At 42.8% G+C, this 20,346-nt stretch overlaps 1 protein-coding gene across 2 annotated transcripts in view; it reads left to right on the top strand.

Annotated features, from left to right (window-relative positions):
* CDH20 (cadherin 20) overlaps positions 1-20,346 on the top strand; it is a 166,344-nt gene that overhangs the window by 120,094 nt on the left and 25,904 nt on the right. For both annotated transcript variants that reach the window (XM_081918184.1, XM_081918183.1), the window contains exons 2-5: positions 958-1,334; positions 13,407-13,701; positions 16,257-16,376; positions 19,081-19,248. In XM_081918184.1, the coding sequence (XP_081774310.1) occupies positions 1,080-1,334; positions 13,407-13,701; positions 16,257-16,376; positions 19,081-19,248 (838 nt within the window). In that variant the 5' untranslated portion in view covers positions 958-1,079. The remainder of the gene's footprint in view (positions 1-957; positions 1,335-13,406; positions 13,702-16,256; positions 16,377-19,080; positions 19,249-20,346) is intronic.

Below are 20,346 nucleotides of genomic sequence, written 5' to 3'. Positions count from 1 at the left end.
AAGTGCAGTGCCACCTCATTAAACTTAGCAAAACAGGGGAAGAAAAGACTGCTACAAAACATGGCCTGAGTGAGGTCACCAGCTAATCTAACTTCATGACAACAAAAGATCTTTGACTGATGAGAAAGTCTCCTCTGATGGAGGTCAACATTCCTTGGTCTAAATGAGTCTTTCAGGCTCAAGGTGGAAGGGGGGGGGAGTTGTTCGCTTGACTCACTGAGGCATATGCTACGGTAGCATGTGGCTATCAGCATCCTGAGACCTTTTGTGACAGATATAATGATTAACTGGCTATTCAGAATTCTAGAAATGTCACATTAGCTGCGGTGGCCAACTCCTCAGAGAGCAGGCAACAGAGTGTGAAGCCTGGCTTGAAGCAGAGGAAGGTTGGGTGCTAAAAGAATAAAGTGGGAAATAATTTGCAGCTGCTAAAATTGAATCAAAGCATTGCAGCGTGTCTGTAATATTTGTGTGCATGCATATACATGTGAGGTGACATGCAGAATTTTGCAGAAGGATACTGGGTGGGAGGAAAAGAAGAGAGTCAAATCGGTATCTATTATAACTTTTATGAAGTGAATCCTCCTTCGAAATACTGCCGGTGCTGTCTGGTCATAAATATTTCTCTCAAAAATGTTCTGTTCACTCAAGCCAATCAATTATATAGTGGGATCTGGCACCTACCTTAGCATACCGCCAGAGTCTTCCTTTCTAGCTAATCAAACATTACCTTCATTTGGGAGTGTAGTATGCATGCTATAAGCAAAGAGCCTTCTTTTTTTAGAAGAGGATTAACTTGTTATCACAGTTTTATGAGAGGGATTAAATACTGCATGAAACATATTTCTTTCTCCACCCCCACCCTTTTTTCTTTAAAAAAAGAAAGAAACTATGCTCTCAAAATTCCTTGATGGAAACTTGAACAGTAGGATTGGTGTTTGTTTTCTTACTTCACAGGAAACTACTGTCCTTAACGTGGCTGGCTTCATAGCACTGAAAGACTGCGCTTGGGAGTTTCAGAGGCCTTTCTGTTGGATGCTTTAAAGGACCCGGCTCCAACTTTTGGAAACAACCCTGGTATGGCAACGCGAACTTCGTGTAAAATGGACAGAGCAAGGAAGTGGCTCGGACTCAGTATATCTTTAAGTTGTTGCTTAATGATGAACCTCGTTACGGCTGTGTTATCTGGGAGCAGCAGGCCACCCAGCAAAGGCCAAGAAGGCAGCCTCTCGGACAACTTGCTTCTGCATCTGCGAATGAAGAGGAGCTGGGTGTGGAACCAATTCTTCGTTTTGGAAGAATACACTGGAACGGATCCTTTGTATGTGGGAAAGGTAAGTGGCATGCGGGGGGGGGGGATCAAGGTGTCACTATATTAAACAAAAATGTGTATGTAGTATTTATTATTATTATTATTATCACCATCACTATTATTAGCAGTAGTTGCACCCCGCGCATCTGACTGGGTTGCCCCAGCCACTCTGGGTGGCTTCCAACATATATAAAAACACATATACAGTGCTACCTTCAAATGTCTCCTAAAGGTATCATCTCCTTGACATCTGATGGGATGGTGTTCCACAGGGTGGGTGCCACTACTGAGGAAGCTCTGTGCCTGGTTCTCTGTACCTTCACTTCTCGCAGTGAGGAAACCTCCAGAAGGCCCTCGGAGTTAGATCTCAGTGTCCAGGCTAAATGTTGAGTGTGATAATGCTCCTTCAGGTATTATCCCTGCTTCCTTTCAGATATAGATATAGATACATACACACACACACACACACAAACACACAGGGCTATGCCTGTTAAGATTCCTGCTCCGTGTTTTCAGTCACGAGATTGTTGTCTATCACATGATGGTGTATGTTTCCATTCCACAGTGTGGGAAGTCACGGAGACAGGATGCTCAGCAGCCTTACCTACAGCCTTACCTGCTAGCAGACCACCCAACTCTCATCAAATCCCACACCACTATCTCCTTGGACCAGGGATGGGGAACATTTTTGTTTCGTACCCAATGGGCCAACTTTGACAGGTGGGCAGAACAAACCACATGTCAATCACATCACATCATTGTCACATTGCCGTGCCCAACTCCCATTGGAGATTGAAAATGGGAAGGGTTGCATAGCCTGCCCTGACCCTTACAATCTTTGGCGACTTTCCCCCTGCTTTTCCTTTCCACCTTCGATGTCAGGGGTACAAAGGAGTGTGAACTCTACCTACCACCCCAATCCTTCCCCAACATTTCAAGTGCCCCCTAGACCTCCTCAGCCTCCAAATCCATGTAGATCTTGCCAAGTCTCCCACCTGCTCCCATTAGATTTTCCAAAAACCAAACAAACTCACCCACACCACTTCCTTTAGACCTACATATCAGGTGGAGATGGGTGGCAGCCGGCAGCCCAGGTGACACAGTTGCAACAGGCCAAGGCAGCTCTCCCTCCACATTCCCCCTTCTGCTGAGGCTGAAACACTGTCATTGGTGAGGTGGGCAGTGGCAATGGCAGTAGGTGGCAGAGCAGGATGTTTGCCTGGGCTGCCTGCCACTGCAGCCCTCCATTGCTGCTGTGATGGTGCCGCTGTAGTCTGCAGTGCCAAACTGCTGCCTTAGGCAAATATATAATAGGACACACACACACTTCTCCTGAGGATCTTCCAATCTAAATTTTGATTGCTGGAACTGATGAGGGTAAAAAGATGGGTATGCACAAATGCACTTAGCTTTGGCTCTGGGGTAGGACTAAGCGGCTAAGCCAAAGTCTCCACCCAAGAGGTGGTTTTTGAGGAGGAATTTGGAAGAAGAGGAGATCTGGCACCACACAGGTTTTCCAGGCTGTTCTCCTTCAAGCGGTGTATCAGTGGACACCTAATTTATTTCAGTTCCTAAGAGCTTCCGACGGGTGTCACCTTGAGCTGTGAATAATGTCTGTTTTGAAAGGCTATCGATGATTTGCCTTTTTCCAAAAGATCAGCACTAACAATTATCTGGTGTAATTGATGTCACCCTTACAAACTCTCTGGCTCTCTTTATAGGAAGAGCTCCGGGTTCAGAACATAGGCAGGTTATATTGATACAGAAGGGATTGGTTTAGGAGAGGGAGGGAGAAAGAAGTTGCAACAGCACAAGTGGGCATGTTATATTAAATGTGCAGTTGCAACAGAAGACAACATATTTTGGGATAGCTCATCACTGTCCTCATGTCACTGCAGTTTGCATTTCCCTGTCTTTTAGCAGGGGCAGGCAACCATGTACAGCAAAAGTGGGGAAACTCATAATGTATTGACATCCCAATTTGGGCAAGTTGTCCTAGATCAGGGATGTTATGCTGTATTGTGTTTTTACTGTAATTATACAGTTAATGCTGAATTGTGTTTTTAATATTTGGTTGGAAGCCGCCCAGAGTGGCTGGAGAAACCCAGCCAGATGGGCAGGCTATAAATAATACATTATTATTATATTATTATGTCCAACCGGTCAATCGTGATGTGTCTGTGGTCGATCATGGTCGATTGCGGGATCCTCCTCCCCCGCCCCCCAAAAAAGCTCAACATCATTGGTGAAGCCTCCTCCCCAAAACATTCAACAACTCTGGTCAATCCAATGGGTAGATTACTGCCAGTTTATTTACAGCCGGAGTAGATCGCAGTCTCTTGGAAGCTGAACGTGCCTGTCCTAGATGTTACAGAGCATGCAGACAGGAATAGCTTCCACATGGAGCAGAACAGGAGAAGAGAGTGCCCCCCCACAAAGAGCCCCACCCCCTGGCATTGCACTTGCTGAATAGCCCCCTGCCCATGGATTCAGTAGGTACTGTTGGAGATGCAGAAGAGAGGCTCATTCTGTGGATGAAGGGTTAATTTGGTTAATGTTGAAGTCAACTAGCCAAGAGGGGGACTATTGCAGGTGTGGCTTAGCAGGACCACATGATAAGGTAAATATCCTGATTTGCTATGTATTTCTGAGGGAACTTTGCCCCTGTATTTTTGGTTGAATGTACAAGGCCTAATGTAAGAAAGTAAAAACCTCTCTGTTCATTTCTTTTTCAATTGTACACTGTTTTTGTTCAGTTTTCCTTGGTGTTATCAGGGCTTTTCTCTCTGGAGTCTGCATTATTTAAGTGACTTTTTTAACAGGTACAGCATGAATTTCTGCAGATAGGAAAGCTTATAATGTCTGAAAAGGGCTTTTGGCAGTGAGTGTCTCCTTAGAATGACTTCTTCATGCCTATAACTCAAGCTTTCACCTTTTTGTTCTTGTTTTCCATCTGTGATGGCTCTTTTGATTCAAGTTGGCTTGCGTTTGGATGTTGTGGATTAAGTTCCGACTTAGAACAGCAGTATAAACACACTCAAAATGTAATTTCAGTGGCACATTATATAAAAGCAGGCAGTGGGGGGAATTCTCAAATGGCTAGCAGGCAGTGAAAAATAAACACAATATATGATAGCCTGAATTACTAGTCTGCCTTTGTCTTTCATGAATGTCTGCGTTCTTATGACAGTAAAGTAAAGTCAGTTATATTACTTAACAATATTGCTTTTCTTGGCTACATGCAAAGTTGCGAATAATTTTCCACCTTAACTTTGTTTGAGACCTGGAGAAAACACACTTAGCTGTGTTTCCTATATTACTTAGAAGATATTTTGGTCAAAGGAAAGCCAGGGTATGCATTTGGAGGTTTTTTTTTGCCAAACATCTTCAGTTTGTACCTTCTTGACATCAAAGTCTACCAGCTTCCATTCTTGTCTCGTAGAACACTGGCATGCTTAATTACTTTTTCCCATCATTCTATTCTTATAACAACTATGCCCCTAGAACCTACATCGTTCATTGTCCATTCTTGTTTGACGTTTGCCAGAACAATAATCTAATAAACATTGCACTCTTATTATCTGCACATCCTAGGATCAGAATATGAACTAAAATGATAGTTTCTCTATTTATATACTATCAGTATGCAAGGGATGAGATACAAAGAGCTACTTTAAGCATGGGCTTGGGTCTGGGAAAGCCAAGTGGGATTTGCCTATGTGGAATTGGTTTTTTGGAGCCTGCAAAATCATTCAGACTGGAAGTCATCCTTTACTGGTGCCGCCCCCAAAGAAAAACTATATTTAGTGAAGTTATGTGAGGATATACCAGAATGCTTTTCTTGTTCTCCACTCGGAGAACTGTCTGTCTTTGTACATGAGAGAGAGAACTCTATGCACCCTATAAGAACTCCCAGAGTTCCTCAGTGATATGCTTTGCATGCATAATATATTGGAGTTGCCATAGCTCAGTGACATTATGTAAGACCCTAGTTTCAATGTTGGCTCCTCCACTTACAAGGATTTCAGGTTGCATGGCTGGGGGGCGGGTGGGATTAGATGAGCTGATGGCCTCACTCAGTACAGTGGCTTCATACTTACACATCAATCCCAAGTCCCAACCTTAGTGACTCCAATTAAAAGTAATTCAGGTGGCAGGAAAAAGAGCTGTCTCTGAACTTGCAAAACTCTTAATTTATCTGGATGCATTCAGTAGTGTCAATGGCTGGCTTGGTTAAAATGAACATACAGTGCTTTTAAAGTTTCTCAGTACAAGAAGACAAATCTGACCATATTTCTTAATGCATCGTATGCTCTCCTCAGATTACTTCCCAAGTGGTCTCATTGATTTTAAATTCTGTTCTGGGGCAGATCAGCAGTGTCTATTTGCTTTAGTTATTAAGATGCAGCATCTAAACCTTCTAAACTACTATATATGTAAAGTTCAAGTATTTTCGGGGGGGGGGTGTCATACTGACTTTTAAAAAATTCACAGATGGACTCTACTATGGAATCAGAATTGCTCTAACAAGCAATTTTGTAGATAAGCATGCATGAATTTATTTTTTGCAAACATAGCTTTTCTTGCCATTTTGTAGCAATACCTGTGCATGCAAATAAAGAGCGTTTGCTAATACTGGTAAAGAAGCTCATCCAATTTTTTATTTTGCCAGCATTTTCATTCAGCACTAAAGAATTTAACCCTAAAAGCTCCGATACTTCTAAAATACAGTTGATACAAAGCTGCTTATCATATATCATACTCAAAAAGCACACCCACTTTTTGATAAAACACTTTCTTATTGTTTCAGTGCTGCTGTTCAGTGTCCTTCATTGCCGCCGCCTCCTTTGCCTCTCAGCCTTTGGCCTCAATTTACCCACAATGATGCTGGCTGTAGTTGGTGACACATAAAATTTTGTCAGTAATACCATGAAGTTAAATCTGACATGATACTGTCATAACTACTCATGAAGTCACATGGGTTTCCACAGTCAATCATATTAAACAATAGTTTGGGCAAATGAGAAGAGGGGAAATGGTACCAAGAAAAATTGCTAGGACATGCAGGTTCCAGGGTGCCTTGGTGCCCTTTCTAAATTCTGAAGCACCCTGGAAAATGTACCATGGATTCATGACCCTAGGATGCTGCAGTTTCAGATGACAGGAAGTAATGAAGCTCTCCCGGTCACTTCAGGTGATGCCTGCCACATTTGTGGCAAAGAGATCAGATAGCTGTGATGTGAGAGAGTTATGGCAACAGCGTGCGCTTATTAGGAGCCAAGCCTGAACTTTCTTGAAGTTTGAGCTTAATTAGTACAGGGACAAATTCACAAGTTCACCATTGCAAGCTCTCCAGTTCCAAACTGCAAAGTCATCGCTAATTGTCAGGCGCTGTATCCTACACACAGGGCAGTTTGTATTCTAATGTATCTTGTGTGGCTATATAGCACCACAGATTCACAACCTGCGTCTATGCCGCCGGCTAATTTACTGCAGTTTAGTTTGCTGGTTCAAAATGGGATGAATTTGCAATGAGGAGATAAACAACTGTGAGGACAGCTCTCCCTGGCTGTAATTTCCAGCACCCTTTGTAATATGTTTTGCAGTAGTTTTAGTGGACCAGGATGTAGGGTAGTGTATTTAGGCACTTGGAAAAAACCAGTCTTGTCTCATCTCTGTTAATAATAATGACATTCTCCCATCCCCATAGTCATGTTTATGGCACTTCCAAGGGCGCAGGAGCACACTTGATAGTTACAACTGAAGGTGAGAAAGACAGAGAGAAAGACAAAGTTTGCGCATTTCTCCCTTGAGTTTCATTCAAGGGCGTCTTACCCATAGAGCCTAGTGGCGCAGGGCACCAGGGCGCCAAGTTCTGGAGGGCACTAGGTAAGAGGCGGAGGCTGGACGCAGTGCCTCCCGGCATCAGCTCACTGCCCTCGCCCGCCTCTGCCATTCTGCGCCAAAGCAGCGCCATGCCCAGAGCCTCCACCTGCCATGGCCACCATGGCACGAAGCGACCAGCTGAGCCAGGAGCCACCACATCTTCCAGCCTCTTCCCTGCCAGCAGTGCTGTCCTCCCTAAAAAAAGGTCGGCAACTCTGGAAAGGGGGGGATGCTGGAGGGATCTTCGCACCATGGCACTGGATATGCTTAAGACGGCCTTAATATATATATTCCTTAATATAATAATTGCCTTGATGAAGAGACTTGAGCCCATCTAATCTACTATTTTGTCTCCAACAGCAATGATAAAGCACTCCTAAGCAAGACATGGTGGCCTTTCCCTTTTGTTAGCCCTAGGATCTAGTATTCAGATGTAGACTGCTTCCCACTTGGCATTTTGACTCATGGTTGCTGCCACCAACCCACATCATGCTGGTAATGCTTGGTTCAAAAGATGCATGATGTGACATCATTGCAGTCAATGTTTCCCTCTCCCTATTTTCATAGAAGGTAGAGAGGAGTTCTTAACATAAACATAAGACATCATCATAAAAACATGGGGGTGGATGTGGTTTGGGGACAGCCATTTTCCTCGCTGTCAGGTCCAAAGTTGCCACCGATTCTGTTATGGAAGAGGATGGCAAATCTAAATCTAGGAATGGAATACAGATCTCCATCTGTGCCTTGCACCTGCTCCTTTTTTTTACTTGATACTGTAGCCCAGATGTTCATGATTAAGATTTGAACTTTAGAGCCAGTTCTGCTTGGCTGAACTTATAGTTCTGAATATATCCGTTGCTTTTCTCCCCCATGAACAAAGCTGTGCACTTACTGAAGGCCAAACACAATGCTCAGTGGTTCCATTTGCAGATTAAATTCATACAACAGCAAACATGAAGCGTGGTAGAAAGAGAAGTAGCTTGATGGTAAAGCACAGATACTGTACGCAGAAGATTCTTAGTTTAATATTTCATCTCTGTCTGAAACCTTGGAATGCTGTTGCTAGTTGAGTTAACACAGATCAATGATCTGACACAGTATAAGGCAACTTCCTAATCCACCTTCGATTTTCATATGCAGCATATCCGGTAAGGAAAGGTGCAAGCCAAAGGTGGTGGTGTTTTTTTAAGCACCTACTCTCATTCTGCCTGAACTCAACCAAACTTTCTTGTTTGGAACACAGACCTCATATTACGCTTCAACCCTGAGAGCAAAATGCTGATTCTCCTTTCTTGTTTCGACATTTTAGTCATCTTGATCCATTCATTGCAGTGGCAATGAGCTTAGAACAGATTCCTTAGCTAAACAGAAATATATGGAGTTTTCTAATATGTTTCCTCAATCACAGCTGCGGTATTGCTGATTCAGGCTGTGACCTACACAACATCTTCTGAATTCAATAAAAGCAAGAGCAGGTTTTATGTAGGCCAAAATCAGGACGTTGACAGGTTAGGAAGAACAACATTCCCCAAAGATTCACTGAGTCATAAGGTCAGGCCTTCTGCTTGGTGAAACTTTGCATTCACCTCTTGCATTCATTAAAGCCCCACTGACACAGAACAGGCTGATCAGAAAAGAGGCGTGGTGCAGTCCATTATTGTTTTTTGAATCAGGAAAATTATCCAACACTTTTAGCACTATTCTATTCTAGCACTATAGAAATAAGACTGTACAAAATTATTTTCTTTCACATTGCTTGGTGTGTGTTTTTCAACATCTCTTTGGTATGCTGTGTTTCCATAGTGTACAACTGGTATGGATTTACCTCTCATTTCCTTTTCTATATTTCATGTATTCTGGGCAGTGTGCTCATATAAGAATACGTAGAAAGCTGTCATATGGTAGCTTATTATTAGATGAGATGCAAAGGACTGAGCATCCATTCTGCCTTTACTTCCAGCATACTTCCACACATATGCACACACAAGTTGGACTGGTGCCAGCATCTAGACAATCAAACTAGCAACCCAAATGAACCTTCCCAGGCCTTAATATCAGCTCAAAAGTCCACCATCAAGATTGATTAGACTGGTGGACACTAGAGACCAATTTCCTAATGAATTTACATTCAATTTGCACATGTTAATTTATAGATTACAGCTATTCTGGATCCTATAATACCACTCAGATAGTGGAGTTGTTCATTTGTTTGTTTTCCAAAACATAGTAGGTTTTTAAGGGGCATCCTAGCTAAAATAATGGGCACTAGCAATAGGCCTAACAAGCTTGTCATATCCCATGGGTTTGGGGAATAGTACTTACTGTGTGAAGGTACCATGCAATAGGCCTGCCCTAAGACCTGGATGCAGCAAGGGTCAGGAGAACCTCATCAGGTGTGCTATAATATATATCTATGAACAACTGGACAGCCACTCAGGTGTGCTATAATATATATCTATGAACAACTGGACAGCTAACCAGGCAAAATTAAAATTTCCAACAAGTTCCTACTTGTTGTAGGGAACCACATCCTGGTTGGGAAGGGAATTTCTGCTGCAGATTAGTCATTTCTCTTAGACAGGCCACACCAGTGGCGTAGCGTGGGGGGTGCAGGGGGGGCCGGCCGCACCGGGCGCAACATCTGGGGGTTAGGGTTAGGGGGCGCAAATCCACGGGTTAGGGGACGCGAATTACTTGCCTTGCCCGGGTGCTGACAACCCACGCTACGCCACTGGGCCACACAAATCTGTGTTTGCTTTTCTGCTAAGACTGGGAGGTGAGACGGTCTGAGTTACATTTTATACCAACCATTTTACTCTTCTAGGTTCTTCAGTGAAGCACTTCCATTGTACATGAGCATGACTTCCTCAGTTATGGAAAATTTCTGTGCATTTGTAGAACTCCATCAAATGGCTCACATGCATCCATGAGACTCTGCAAGGTAGTCCTGAGAGTTGGTCCAGACTAGCATCAGCCTAGAAGTCTTCTTTTCTTCTTTGGCAATCACTTGTAGCCGAGTAAGATTGTCTTCCATAAACACAGTTTTCAAAAGTGAGTCCGTAAGTGATGGTGGAGGCCAATTCTGGATCCACACGTCCTTCCACAGTGGGGACATTGGTTTCTGGGCAGGAGTTGATCATGGTGAGGGTTTGCCAAGCATGCCTTCCTCTTAGCACATTTCTCCCTTTCATCCTATTTGAGCATCTTCAAAACCCATGACACATTTGGCAAAGGCTGTTCTCCAATTGGAGCGCTCACAGGCCAGTGTTTCCCAGTTGTCTGTGTTTATACTACATTTTTTTAGATTTGCCTTGAGAGAATCTTTGAACCTCTTTTGTTGACCACCAACATTACGCTTACAATTTTAAAGTTTGGAATAGAGTAGTTGCTTTGGAAGACGATAATCAGGCATCTGAACAACATGACCAATCCAACAAAGTTGATGTTGAAGAATCATTGCTTTGACACTGGTGATCTTTGCTTCTTCTAGTATACTAGCATTAGTTCTCCTGTCTTCCCAAGTGATGTGTTTTATTGATACTCAGATCTCACAGCTTCCTCTGCTGTGTGCTACTAAGAGGGAAACTGCACTTTCCAGGAGGTGAGGCAATGCTGGCATAGGAAGCAGCTATGTCATCAATTCCCCCTAGGTGACTTCAAGCCTACCAAAGCATCGTGGAAAGGAACTGTGCTGAAGCCGGCAGCTCTCCTAAAGCAATGAGATAATGTTGGAACCTGTCGCTAAAAACCTGACCGAACGCAACAGTTCTAAGAACACAGAGAGCCGGACATTTGCAGCCTCCAACCAAACAGCATGATAAGCATTACCGTATCTCTGGCTTCCTGACATTTCCTAGCATGGCAACAGTTGGCTCACTGAGTGGCAGGAGGCTGCCTTCATGTCTGTTCTTAAGCGACCATCATGCTTGAATGGTCACCTGATTTCACTGTCAGGACCCCTGCTGATGCTGCCTTAATGACATGGGAGCCACTGGAGCATGTGGTTCACAGAGTGTGGGTTAATCTACTTTGTTGCGATAATAAAAACAATTGAATAACTCCTTTGTTCCAAGCTCTTTCAAGAAAGGGTGGGATACGGATGTGCTTGACACCTTTTCTGAGCCACTACGTCAGAAGAGACAAGGTCATGTAGGAGTAGCCAACGGTGTGTGTTTTCCCAAATCACTGGGTATGCTCCACCCACAATAATTGCATTTTATATTGTGATTTTCCTCAAAAGGACTTCCTGGCTTTCCTCTCTCTTCATTTAACCCTCAGAATCACCTTCTGAAGTAGCTTAGGCTGACGGTGAAAGGCCCAAGGTCAATCAGCAAAACATCATGGCTGAGCAGGGATTGGAAACTGGGTTTCTCTTATCCTAATTCAGTACTCTAACAGTTCCATTATGCATTGTCCAAATCTTTTCCAGGAAGGACAAATGTTGCATTGAAGCACTGAAGTGCTGTAAGTGGTTATTGGTGTTTTGTTGAAAAACACAACTCCCATAGACCTTGGTAGAATTTACATCTGAGTCCACCTCGTAAGTATTGGGGTGTGAGACTTTCCTGCTCAACTAGTTTCCTGGCTATTTTCTTCCTATTCCCATACAGGAGGTTAAACAAAAGAAGCAGGCAGGTTTTGGTAGGCAAGGAATCTTCCTGAGCTTTTTCTTACTGTTGCCAGTTGCGGTCCCATACGCCATTTGATTAAGCCTCGGGTGATTTTGCTCTCAATATTTTCCAATTATTTCGCAAGGCAAAGGTGTTTAGCAGACTTGTAACTAATTGAATCATTCTTCTTGCCTTTTGTAAAAGATAATTGATACTGCATTTTGCTTGTCTATGTTCTGTTGCTTCCCAAATTATCAATGCCTACTCAGAACTAATTAGCCGCCATGCAGTGTGTTAATTCGCTAATTCCCTCTAATATTCTAGGGTGCATTATCATCTGCACCAGCTGTGCTAGAGTGTATGATTCAGATGTTCCAAGCTGCTTACCTTGCCCTATTCTTTTACAGTAGCTGTGTTACAACTTTTTCATTTCCTAATAGTTCAGCTGTGTCTTTTTTCCTCCCGCAATCACCATGAATCTCTATGAAATCAATTCACTGCCATAAGGCTCCTTTCCTGCTTTAATTTAATCTTAGGTTAATAATGAAATATTAATTTGGGGTGTGGGGCCATCATAAAATATGCAAAGAAGCAGTTGCTTTTTGTATGAAAAATGCAGGCCAACTAACGGCCTTATTTCTTTCCTAGACATTAAAAAAGAAATGTGTTGTGTAGTATGAGAGTTCACTAGCTAACGGCCTTTCAAGTTTTGTGGCATGGGGAAATGGAGTGAGGTGGGTGGGATGTAGAGTCACAGTCCTTTTTAGAGTGGCTATATGCCCTACTTTGCAGAGGGCTGTCCTCTATTTGTGGCAGAGAGAAGTCTAGAATCAGAGGAAGAAGCTGAAGCAGGAGATGAGGAAGGAAGGAGGCCAAGTGGAAGAGATTAGTCAGGCTGGTGGAGAGTCACAGATGTCTCCCCCTCCTGTTATGAAAGCTCCCATCCTCTGTCTCCCAGAACCAGAAGAGGGCTTCATGCAGTTGCAGTCTCCAATTGCTTGGGGAAAGTTATGGAGAGGAGGGGACTTAAATGGCGGTTCTGGGATGGGGAGTTTCAGTCCCAGCAACTGATTCATGGGGTAAAGCCTACCAGGGATGGGCTGCTGTGTTCATTAAGCCTGACACTTAGCCAAGTCTGTGAAGATTGTGTTTTTGCTAATAAAGAGTTAACTTTGATCGGTGTGATTTACTGCCAGCTCGCTCTTTGACACACAAAGCACTGACAAGGGTATTGGGCATGTTTTGCCCCAACCACAAAGTTGTTCCTAAGTGTGGTGCTTCATTTCCCCCCATAGAAGTGAATGACAGACCTTCGTCAAACCTGCTTACTCTTCCTAGTGAGTTTTGCTTCAACTAAACTCCAAGACTGCAACCTGTTTACTTTGTCCCACAGAACCAAGGCAGGAAGAAGCAGCTTGTTCAACTAAAACACATGGCGCACTAATGATGATGGTGATGGTTGGTGGCAGGGATGATAACCAGAAGTTGTTTGCCTTTCTCTACCACAAAATCAAAATGTCCTCAACCAAATGCATTAAAGAGCTCTTCACATATATACTGTGAGCTAAGTTCCAACTACATATGGTTACTCTTTGCAGTTGCATTCTGATATGGACAGAGGAGATGGATCCATTAAATACATACTGTCGGGAGAAGGAGCAGGCATTGTGTTCACCATTGATGACGCAACTGGAGATATCCATGCCATTCAGAGGCTGGACCGAGAAGAGAGATCCCAGTATACTCTGAGGGCTCAAGCCTTGGATAGACTGACTGGCAGGCCGATGGAGCCGGAATCTGAATTTATCATCAAAATCCAAGATATCAATGACAATGAACCCAAGTTCCTGGATGGACCATATGTTGCTTCGGTACCAGAAATGTCACCAGTAGGTAAGTGGGACTTTTGAGAACATGCTTTCAATATATAGAAAACAAGCCAGTAAGTATGCTAAAGAAATATTTGGCCTTTATTCCAGCTCCCTAGCCGAAAGATTGCAAAAGGAAGGGCGGGAACTGGGTTTACAGTTTAGCTTTTAATTTCAGCCTATGTGGAACGTAGGATAGTTATGAAATAGTGATTCCTAGGTGGCAGGGAACCTTCTTTGATCTGTCTAGTTTTCCCCTCAGCCTATATTCTGTTTTTCCTAGCTGTCTGGGGAAGAAACCAGGAAATGTATGACCCTTAAACTTCTCGTGAAACTTCCCTCCCATTGGCTGCGCAGTTTGCTTCTTTGTACTGTTTACTGCTGAAGTGGAAAACCACTCCAGAGGTAGAAGCCCTGGCACAATTGCTCTGTTTGCCAGCAGATTCTGTAGTTGAGGCTTGTACCCTACGAAGGTGAACACAACCCAACAGCCACATATTGGTGGCTTCCTGAGCAGGCTGCTCTGAAAGGCCCATGGATTAAATTTTCATTTGAGCCCCTTTGTTCTCACAGCATCTTGTGCCAGGGTCAATTCCTCCCTCCCTAGTTTACTGTTTACCGGTTTTGATTTCGTTTCATCCAGTTGCCCCTTTTGCACTTCCTTAATAGCAACAGGACTACAGCCAGATATTTATCCTACAGTACCCAACAGATGGCAATAGGAAGATCAGTGGGTCACCATGCATGTGTAGCTCAGAAGTTGTGCAGGCCTGCAGTAGACTGTGGCTGTAAAAGCGGTGCTAGGGGAGTCCTCTGCTGCTACACCAAGGTGTGCTGCTTGCTACCTGTCATTCATATGCCCACTACAAAGAGCAAAGAAAGAGCCATAAGCACAGAGCCATGAAGACCTGTGGCAACAAGCCTTGTGCTTCATTGATTTCCAAGCTGTGCTGTGGTCCCCAGGGGCCCATCATCAGCCTGTGTAAATTAGATCAGTCATGAGCACTGGCCAGTTTTACACCTGGAGCTAAAAAGGACTTTGACTGCCCATAGATCAGAGAAAGGCAAAGGTGGTTTTAAAGCACCTTAAACTTGGAAAGGTTTATGAGATAAGAAATCCATTGGTCTTTTTGCAGGAGCAAGTATAGCACAAAATGTAACCTCCTGACTCTTTGCAGTTTATTAAACAATATTCAAATCCTAGCCACAAATATCGTTCACATTGAATATATCATATCATATAAAGAGCCAGATCTGAAATATATTTAATAGATCCTCATTAACGGTTCTTACTTTTTTCGCCATCCTTCTGTTCCCAATAACATTGTCCAAGCATATATGCATTTGCTCTTGAATTCTATTACAATGTGTCATTTCTCTTTTCCATCTTTTCATTTGCTTTCTTCCCTCCACATAAACCTACAAGTTCTTTGGAATGGTGAATGTGTGATAGCTCTATTATACACCAGACAAGTTTCTTGTTTTGTATATATAACAATATCTTTTTAAACAATCTAATCCCCAGGACTGCAAAGATAAATGTGGGGGGGGGGAGTATGCTAAGAAAAACACTAGTGATACACACTCCCACTTCACACAGCCACAGCTAAGTATTTTTAAGGCCTGTTGAATTGAAAAGAAACATATTAAAACATGCCCAACCCTGCCATTAACTAGTGAGACTTAAAACTGCTTAATATTGGCCAGATCATGCCCTATGGTATTTGTAGCCTTGCATGGATGTTATATTAGTATTCATGCATAAAAACTACCAGGGCAGGCTTCCTCAACCTCAGCCCTCCAGATGTTTTGAGACTACAGTTCCCATCATCCCTGACCACTGGTCCTGCTAGCTAGGGATTGTGGGAGTTGTAGACCAAAAACATCTGGAAGGCCAAGGTTGAGGAAGCCTGTACCAGGGCCATCAGGTTTCAAGAACAATGAGACAAAGAACCGCACCTCCAATTAAGATTTTCAACTCTCAGAATTCTGCACCCAAATATTAAGCTTTTTGGCAAATACAATCCATTTTCACCTTTTGGGAATGACATTACTTAGATAAATGCAATTTAATTGCCCAGATGTAATTTGGTTGCTACAATAGTCGTGATTCTTTGTTCAGATTTCATAAGATATTTCGTTGATGTTTCTGGAACGCAATTTGTTAAAGGGACTTTCTCATTTTTCCTATGATATTGTTCTTCTCTTCTGCATCATATAATCCTTTTTTTCAGTAGCATAGTACCGAGTATGATTTAAAGTTTTATTTTAAAGCTGAAGGACTTATAGAATAGAAAGAAGGTGATAAGTTTAGCACCCTGTGGGTCTTAACAGTTCACCAACAAGTGCTGTTATCCTATAGATTATTTACTGATCCAATGATGTCTGGTGGGGTTTGTGCTTGTCGCCCCCATTAGTGCTAAGAGCTATCTGTGTAAATTCCTCAAGCATTAGAAAGAGAACAGGCTCCTAAATAAATACTCTGTAGAGCAGGACATTTATAATTCACTGAACATAGTTAGATCTGTGTCCTCTCTCCACAGCTACAAATCTAACAAGGTTCTACACTCTTTTTGTCAGGCACCTCTGTTATCCAAGTGACAGCAACAGATGCTGATGATCCTACCTATGGGAACAGTGCCAGGGTAGTCTACAGCATTCTCCAAGGACAGCCATATTTCTCTGTGGACTCCAGAACAGGTAATTTCATTCAAGAGAAAAATCAGCCAAGAATGTGACATTTTCCATTAACTTTCATTCAGTATTCACCTTAGGCTTCATCTTCAAAATGCAAGTCATCAAAGACTATGCAACCCATTGTTTCTCAATAAAGCACCAAGAAGTGTTAAAAACATGAATGAGAAATGATGTGTCGAGTCCAGCAGCAAATGTAGGCTGGTGTGATGGAAAGGAAAAGAATTATTAACTTCGGTGGACCATAAGTGTGGGAAATGACATAAATAAAATGAAGAAATACTCAAAATAGATAAAATTGAATGAATGTTGGGGAAATCAGCAAAGTTAACAGTTGTATACGGGTTTCAGAGAACAATCTTGTGACCTGTATTAGCGGTCCCTCAGGGTCAATATTATCAAAGTCTGTGGAAAAGTAAAGTAGAAAGAACATGATAAAAAATTGACCTCATCAATCTCTAGGTGAAGATCCCCAGCCAAACCAAAAACTACAGTTTCAGCACCATACTGTGGGTTAAACTGAGAACAGGGCCTGGAAAACTTAATGTGAACCTGATGTCAGCCAGATGCGAATGAAGCTGCGTAGCAGCTTTTCACTCTTATGAGTGTGTGAGGGTGCCCCATATAGCCACAATGTTGAGTATTGGGAGAGAGAAGCCAGACTCAAATCCAGGTCAGCTGCCAGGGTGATCTGTGATTATTCACTGTCCTTTAGGCTAAGCCACCTTGTGTGTTGATGTGACACTTAATAAACAAAACCCTGTGAATTCCTGGGATGAATGATTGTTCACAGACTTAATAAGTGTTAACAATCAAACAGCAAGCGATGGCCGCTTTCCGTCTTGCCAGTGAGCAGCTGTTGCGGCCCGACACAGCATCTCCTCTCTCGCCCAGAACCACAACGCCATTTTAGAATGTTTCCCCAACCCCTTCGGCTGCCGTGGAGGCTCACGGGTTCCCGCCAAACCCATCCTTCAAATGAGCCAATCCGCAGTGGCCTGGGAGGGGGCGGGGCATGGCCATCTACTTAGCCTGGCCAGATCACTAAGCAGAGTCCATTCATTTTATCACTCAGCACTTAGGCGTGCTGGAATGGGGGACTCTGTGGCTGGGCATGGAAATCCAGTACATGCATCTGCTTTTAATGCAGTGAAGTGCAAAGGTTAAGCTGAAGCATCAAAGGACTGGAATTATAAAGACTGTAGATATGATAGTTACTGTAGACAAGACGAACTGCATTATATATGATTATAAAAATTTACCAACATGTAAGATTACAGTGCCTTGTATGATAATAGTTGTTTTGTCACTACCACAAGTGTTGTGTCCACTAAAAGCCAAACACAGTGCTTTTGTTTTGTTGTTATAGTCTTTGTTTCTTAAAGAAGGGAATCTGAAATCCAGAGAGAAAGAAGTCAGATGCTAAGTTGAGAATAAAAATAAAGAGATCGACTATTCCACCAGGGTCCTTTGAGGAAAAGACAAAAAGCAAGATAATAAAATATTACCCTAAAATCCAGTGAGGTTTAGCCCTAGGGGTCCATTCTTCTACAACCATGAGCAATAGTATTCAGCAAAGGTAGCAACTGAACTCGGACGTTTTTGGCAGGGTTTATCAGAGAAACCTTGCTGCCACCTCATGTTCTATTTCAGTAAAACTCTCAGGAAGGGAAACTAACTGCAACAACCCTGGATGTTAACTATGGGGTAGTTTCTCTGTTTCTATGTGCAACTTTTGCAGTGTAGCACCGATTCACTGTCATGCATTGCATGCATATCCCTAATTGCAATTAGCTTAATTACACATCATGTTCCACATTCAAAAGCACAGGCATCTCTTGAAGAAGCATAATGAAGTTCTGAACCATTGTTTTGCATGCCATGCACAATTGGTTTAATTACATTAGAGCTTCAGTCACCGCTATAACCTGTTTGCAACAGCAAATATGCATTCTAATACCAAGAGCACAAAATCAGATATGCGCCTAATGATAGCATGACCACAGAAGAGTAATTATTTGAACTTCACACCATTCAAAGGATTCTAACTGATTAATCAATTGCCTTTCAAATGAATAACTGATTAATTTTCATTACCAACAGGGTGCCCTTTAAAAAAAAATGCTGAAGGAAATTTGAAATAACTAAAAAAAGAAAGAAAGGCAGAAGTAGCAGCTAGCTGTCAATGTTAGGAGGAAAGGTTGTTTTTAACATTTTATTTTGTATTCTCTGTTGCAGAATTAAAATAGCCCTGAAAAAATAAACAGGCATGCCCTTATCTCTCAACCTAAAATGTGTCTTTTCGCTAATTCAAATTACTCAAATTTAGAAGATATAAGAAGACAAGATGTACTTGTTTCCTACTGTAATCTCTGTATGAAGCAAAAGGAAGAACTAGGCTCTAGCCCTTCTTTCACTAACTCCCGAGTGATCTGTTCATGGCAATTCCTTCCGTGAATAACAAATTACTCCACCGACATGGTTGCAGACCAGCATTGCATCTGGTTCCTGGTATATTGAGAGTATAGCCCATTCCGATTCTGCAAAGAGGCATTCTTTTCTGGGTGGCTCCCAATAAACTTTGTTTTTCGTCTTGAAAAGGAAGCATTTCCCAATGAATACTCGGGTTAGTAAATTTGTTACTTTGTGTGCATTACTCAATTAAATGCCTTTTTGTGTGTGTCTTTATTTTCCCCTGCCGTTTTCATAGGCTTAATTAGGACAGCGCTAATGAACATGGATAGAGAAGCAAAAGAATATTATGAAGTGATTATCCAGGCCAAAGATATGGGCGGACAGCTGGGAGGATTAGCTGGGACGACCACAGTCAATATCTCCCTGTCTGATGTCAATGACAACCCACCCAGATTTCCACAGAGTAAGTCTCAGCCACAATGTCTCAGCATTTGGGGGTGGGGGGGCTGAGCTTCTCAATGGACATTTCTTAATTCCAGGGTATTCTTCCCCTGGTGCACTGTTTTGTCGCTATCCAGATTTCCACACAATAAGTGTCCATCACAATATGCAGATCTCTGGCACATTGCCCAAATACAGTGGTACCTCGCAAGACGAGTGCCTCGTAAGACGAAAAACCCGCAAGACGAAAGAGTTCTTCGTTTTTTGAGTTGCTTCGCAAGACGAATTTCCCTATGGGCTTGCTTTGCAAGACGAAAACGTCTTGCAAGTTTGTTTCCTTTTTCTTTTTCAATGCATTCCTATGGGAATCCGTGCTTCGCAAGACGAAAAATTCGCAAGACGAAGAAACTCGCAGAACGAATTAATTTTGTATTGCGAGGTACCACTGTAAAAAGATGTGACAAAATATTTGCACAGTAAATATGTGTTTTACTAGTTATCAATAACAACAACCACAACAACAACAACAATGATGGTTTGAAGAATCAAGAAGACAGATTGCCACCCCAAGAAGCTTGCAGTCTAACATCTGACGTGAAGTGGAAGAGAGACACAAAGAAAATGGAGGCAGGGGCAAACAGGGCAAGATTCTGCACTTATCAGTACTTAGGATTAGTTGCCGTAGGGGATAAGAACTAAAGAGCTCACATAGACCTCACTGAAAAGGTGAGTTCTGAGGAAGGCTTTGGAAACAGTGCAGATCTGGAGAGGCAGTTCTGGGCAAAGGAAACAGCAAGGGAGACAGGTCAGTCATTTGAGGGAACAGGAGATCTTCACACAGCAGAGGATGGTGGTGTTTGTGGGGGTAGAGGAGCACGCATATATACAGGCAGAGGAATATAGGGCTACTACACCAGGGCAATAAGGGAGTGAGAACCCTGTGAAGGGTCTTGGAGATTAAGGATAAACATCTGGAGCTTTTCAGAGCGATCAGAGAGTTGAATGGTTTTGGCAACAGAGTTCTGGATGGACTTGAGGGGACCATGATGGAACAACAGGAGGAGGAACAGAAGGAATTGTTGGCATGAAGGCAAAGGGGTAGGCAGCTTCCCATGTGTGA

The sequence above is a fragment of the Podarcis melisellensis genome (genome assembly GCF_964234715.1).
Source record: "Podarcis melisellensis genome assembly, chromosome: 7".
Taxonomy (NCBI): domain Eukaryota; kingdom Metazoa; phylum Chordata; class Lepidosauria; order Squamata; family Lacertidae; genus Podarcis; species Podarcis melisellensis.
Note: the sequence above shows the minus strand (reverse complement) of the source record. Positions and strands in the feature narration are given on the sequence as shown.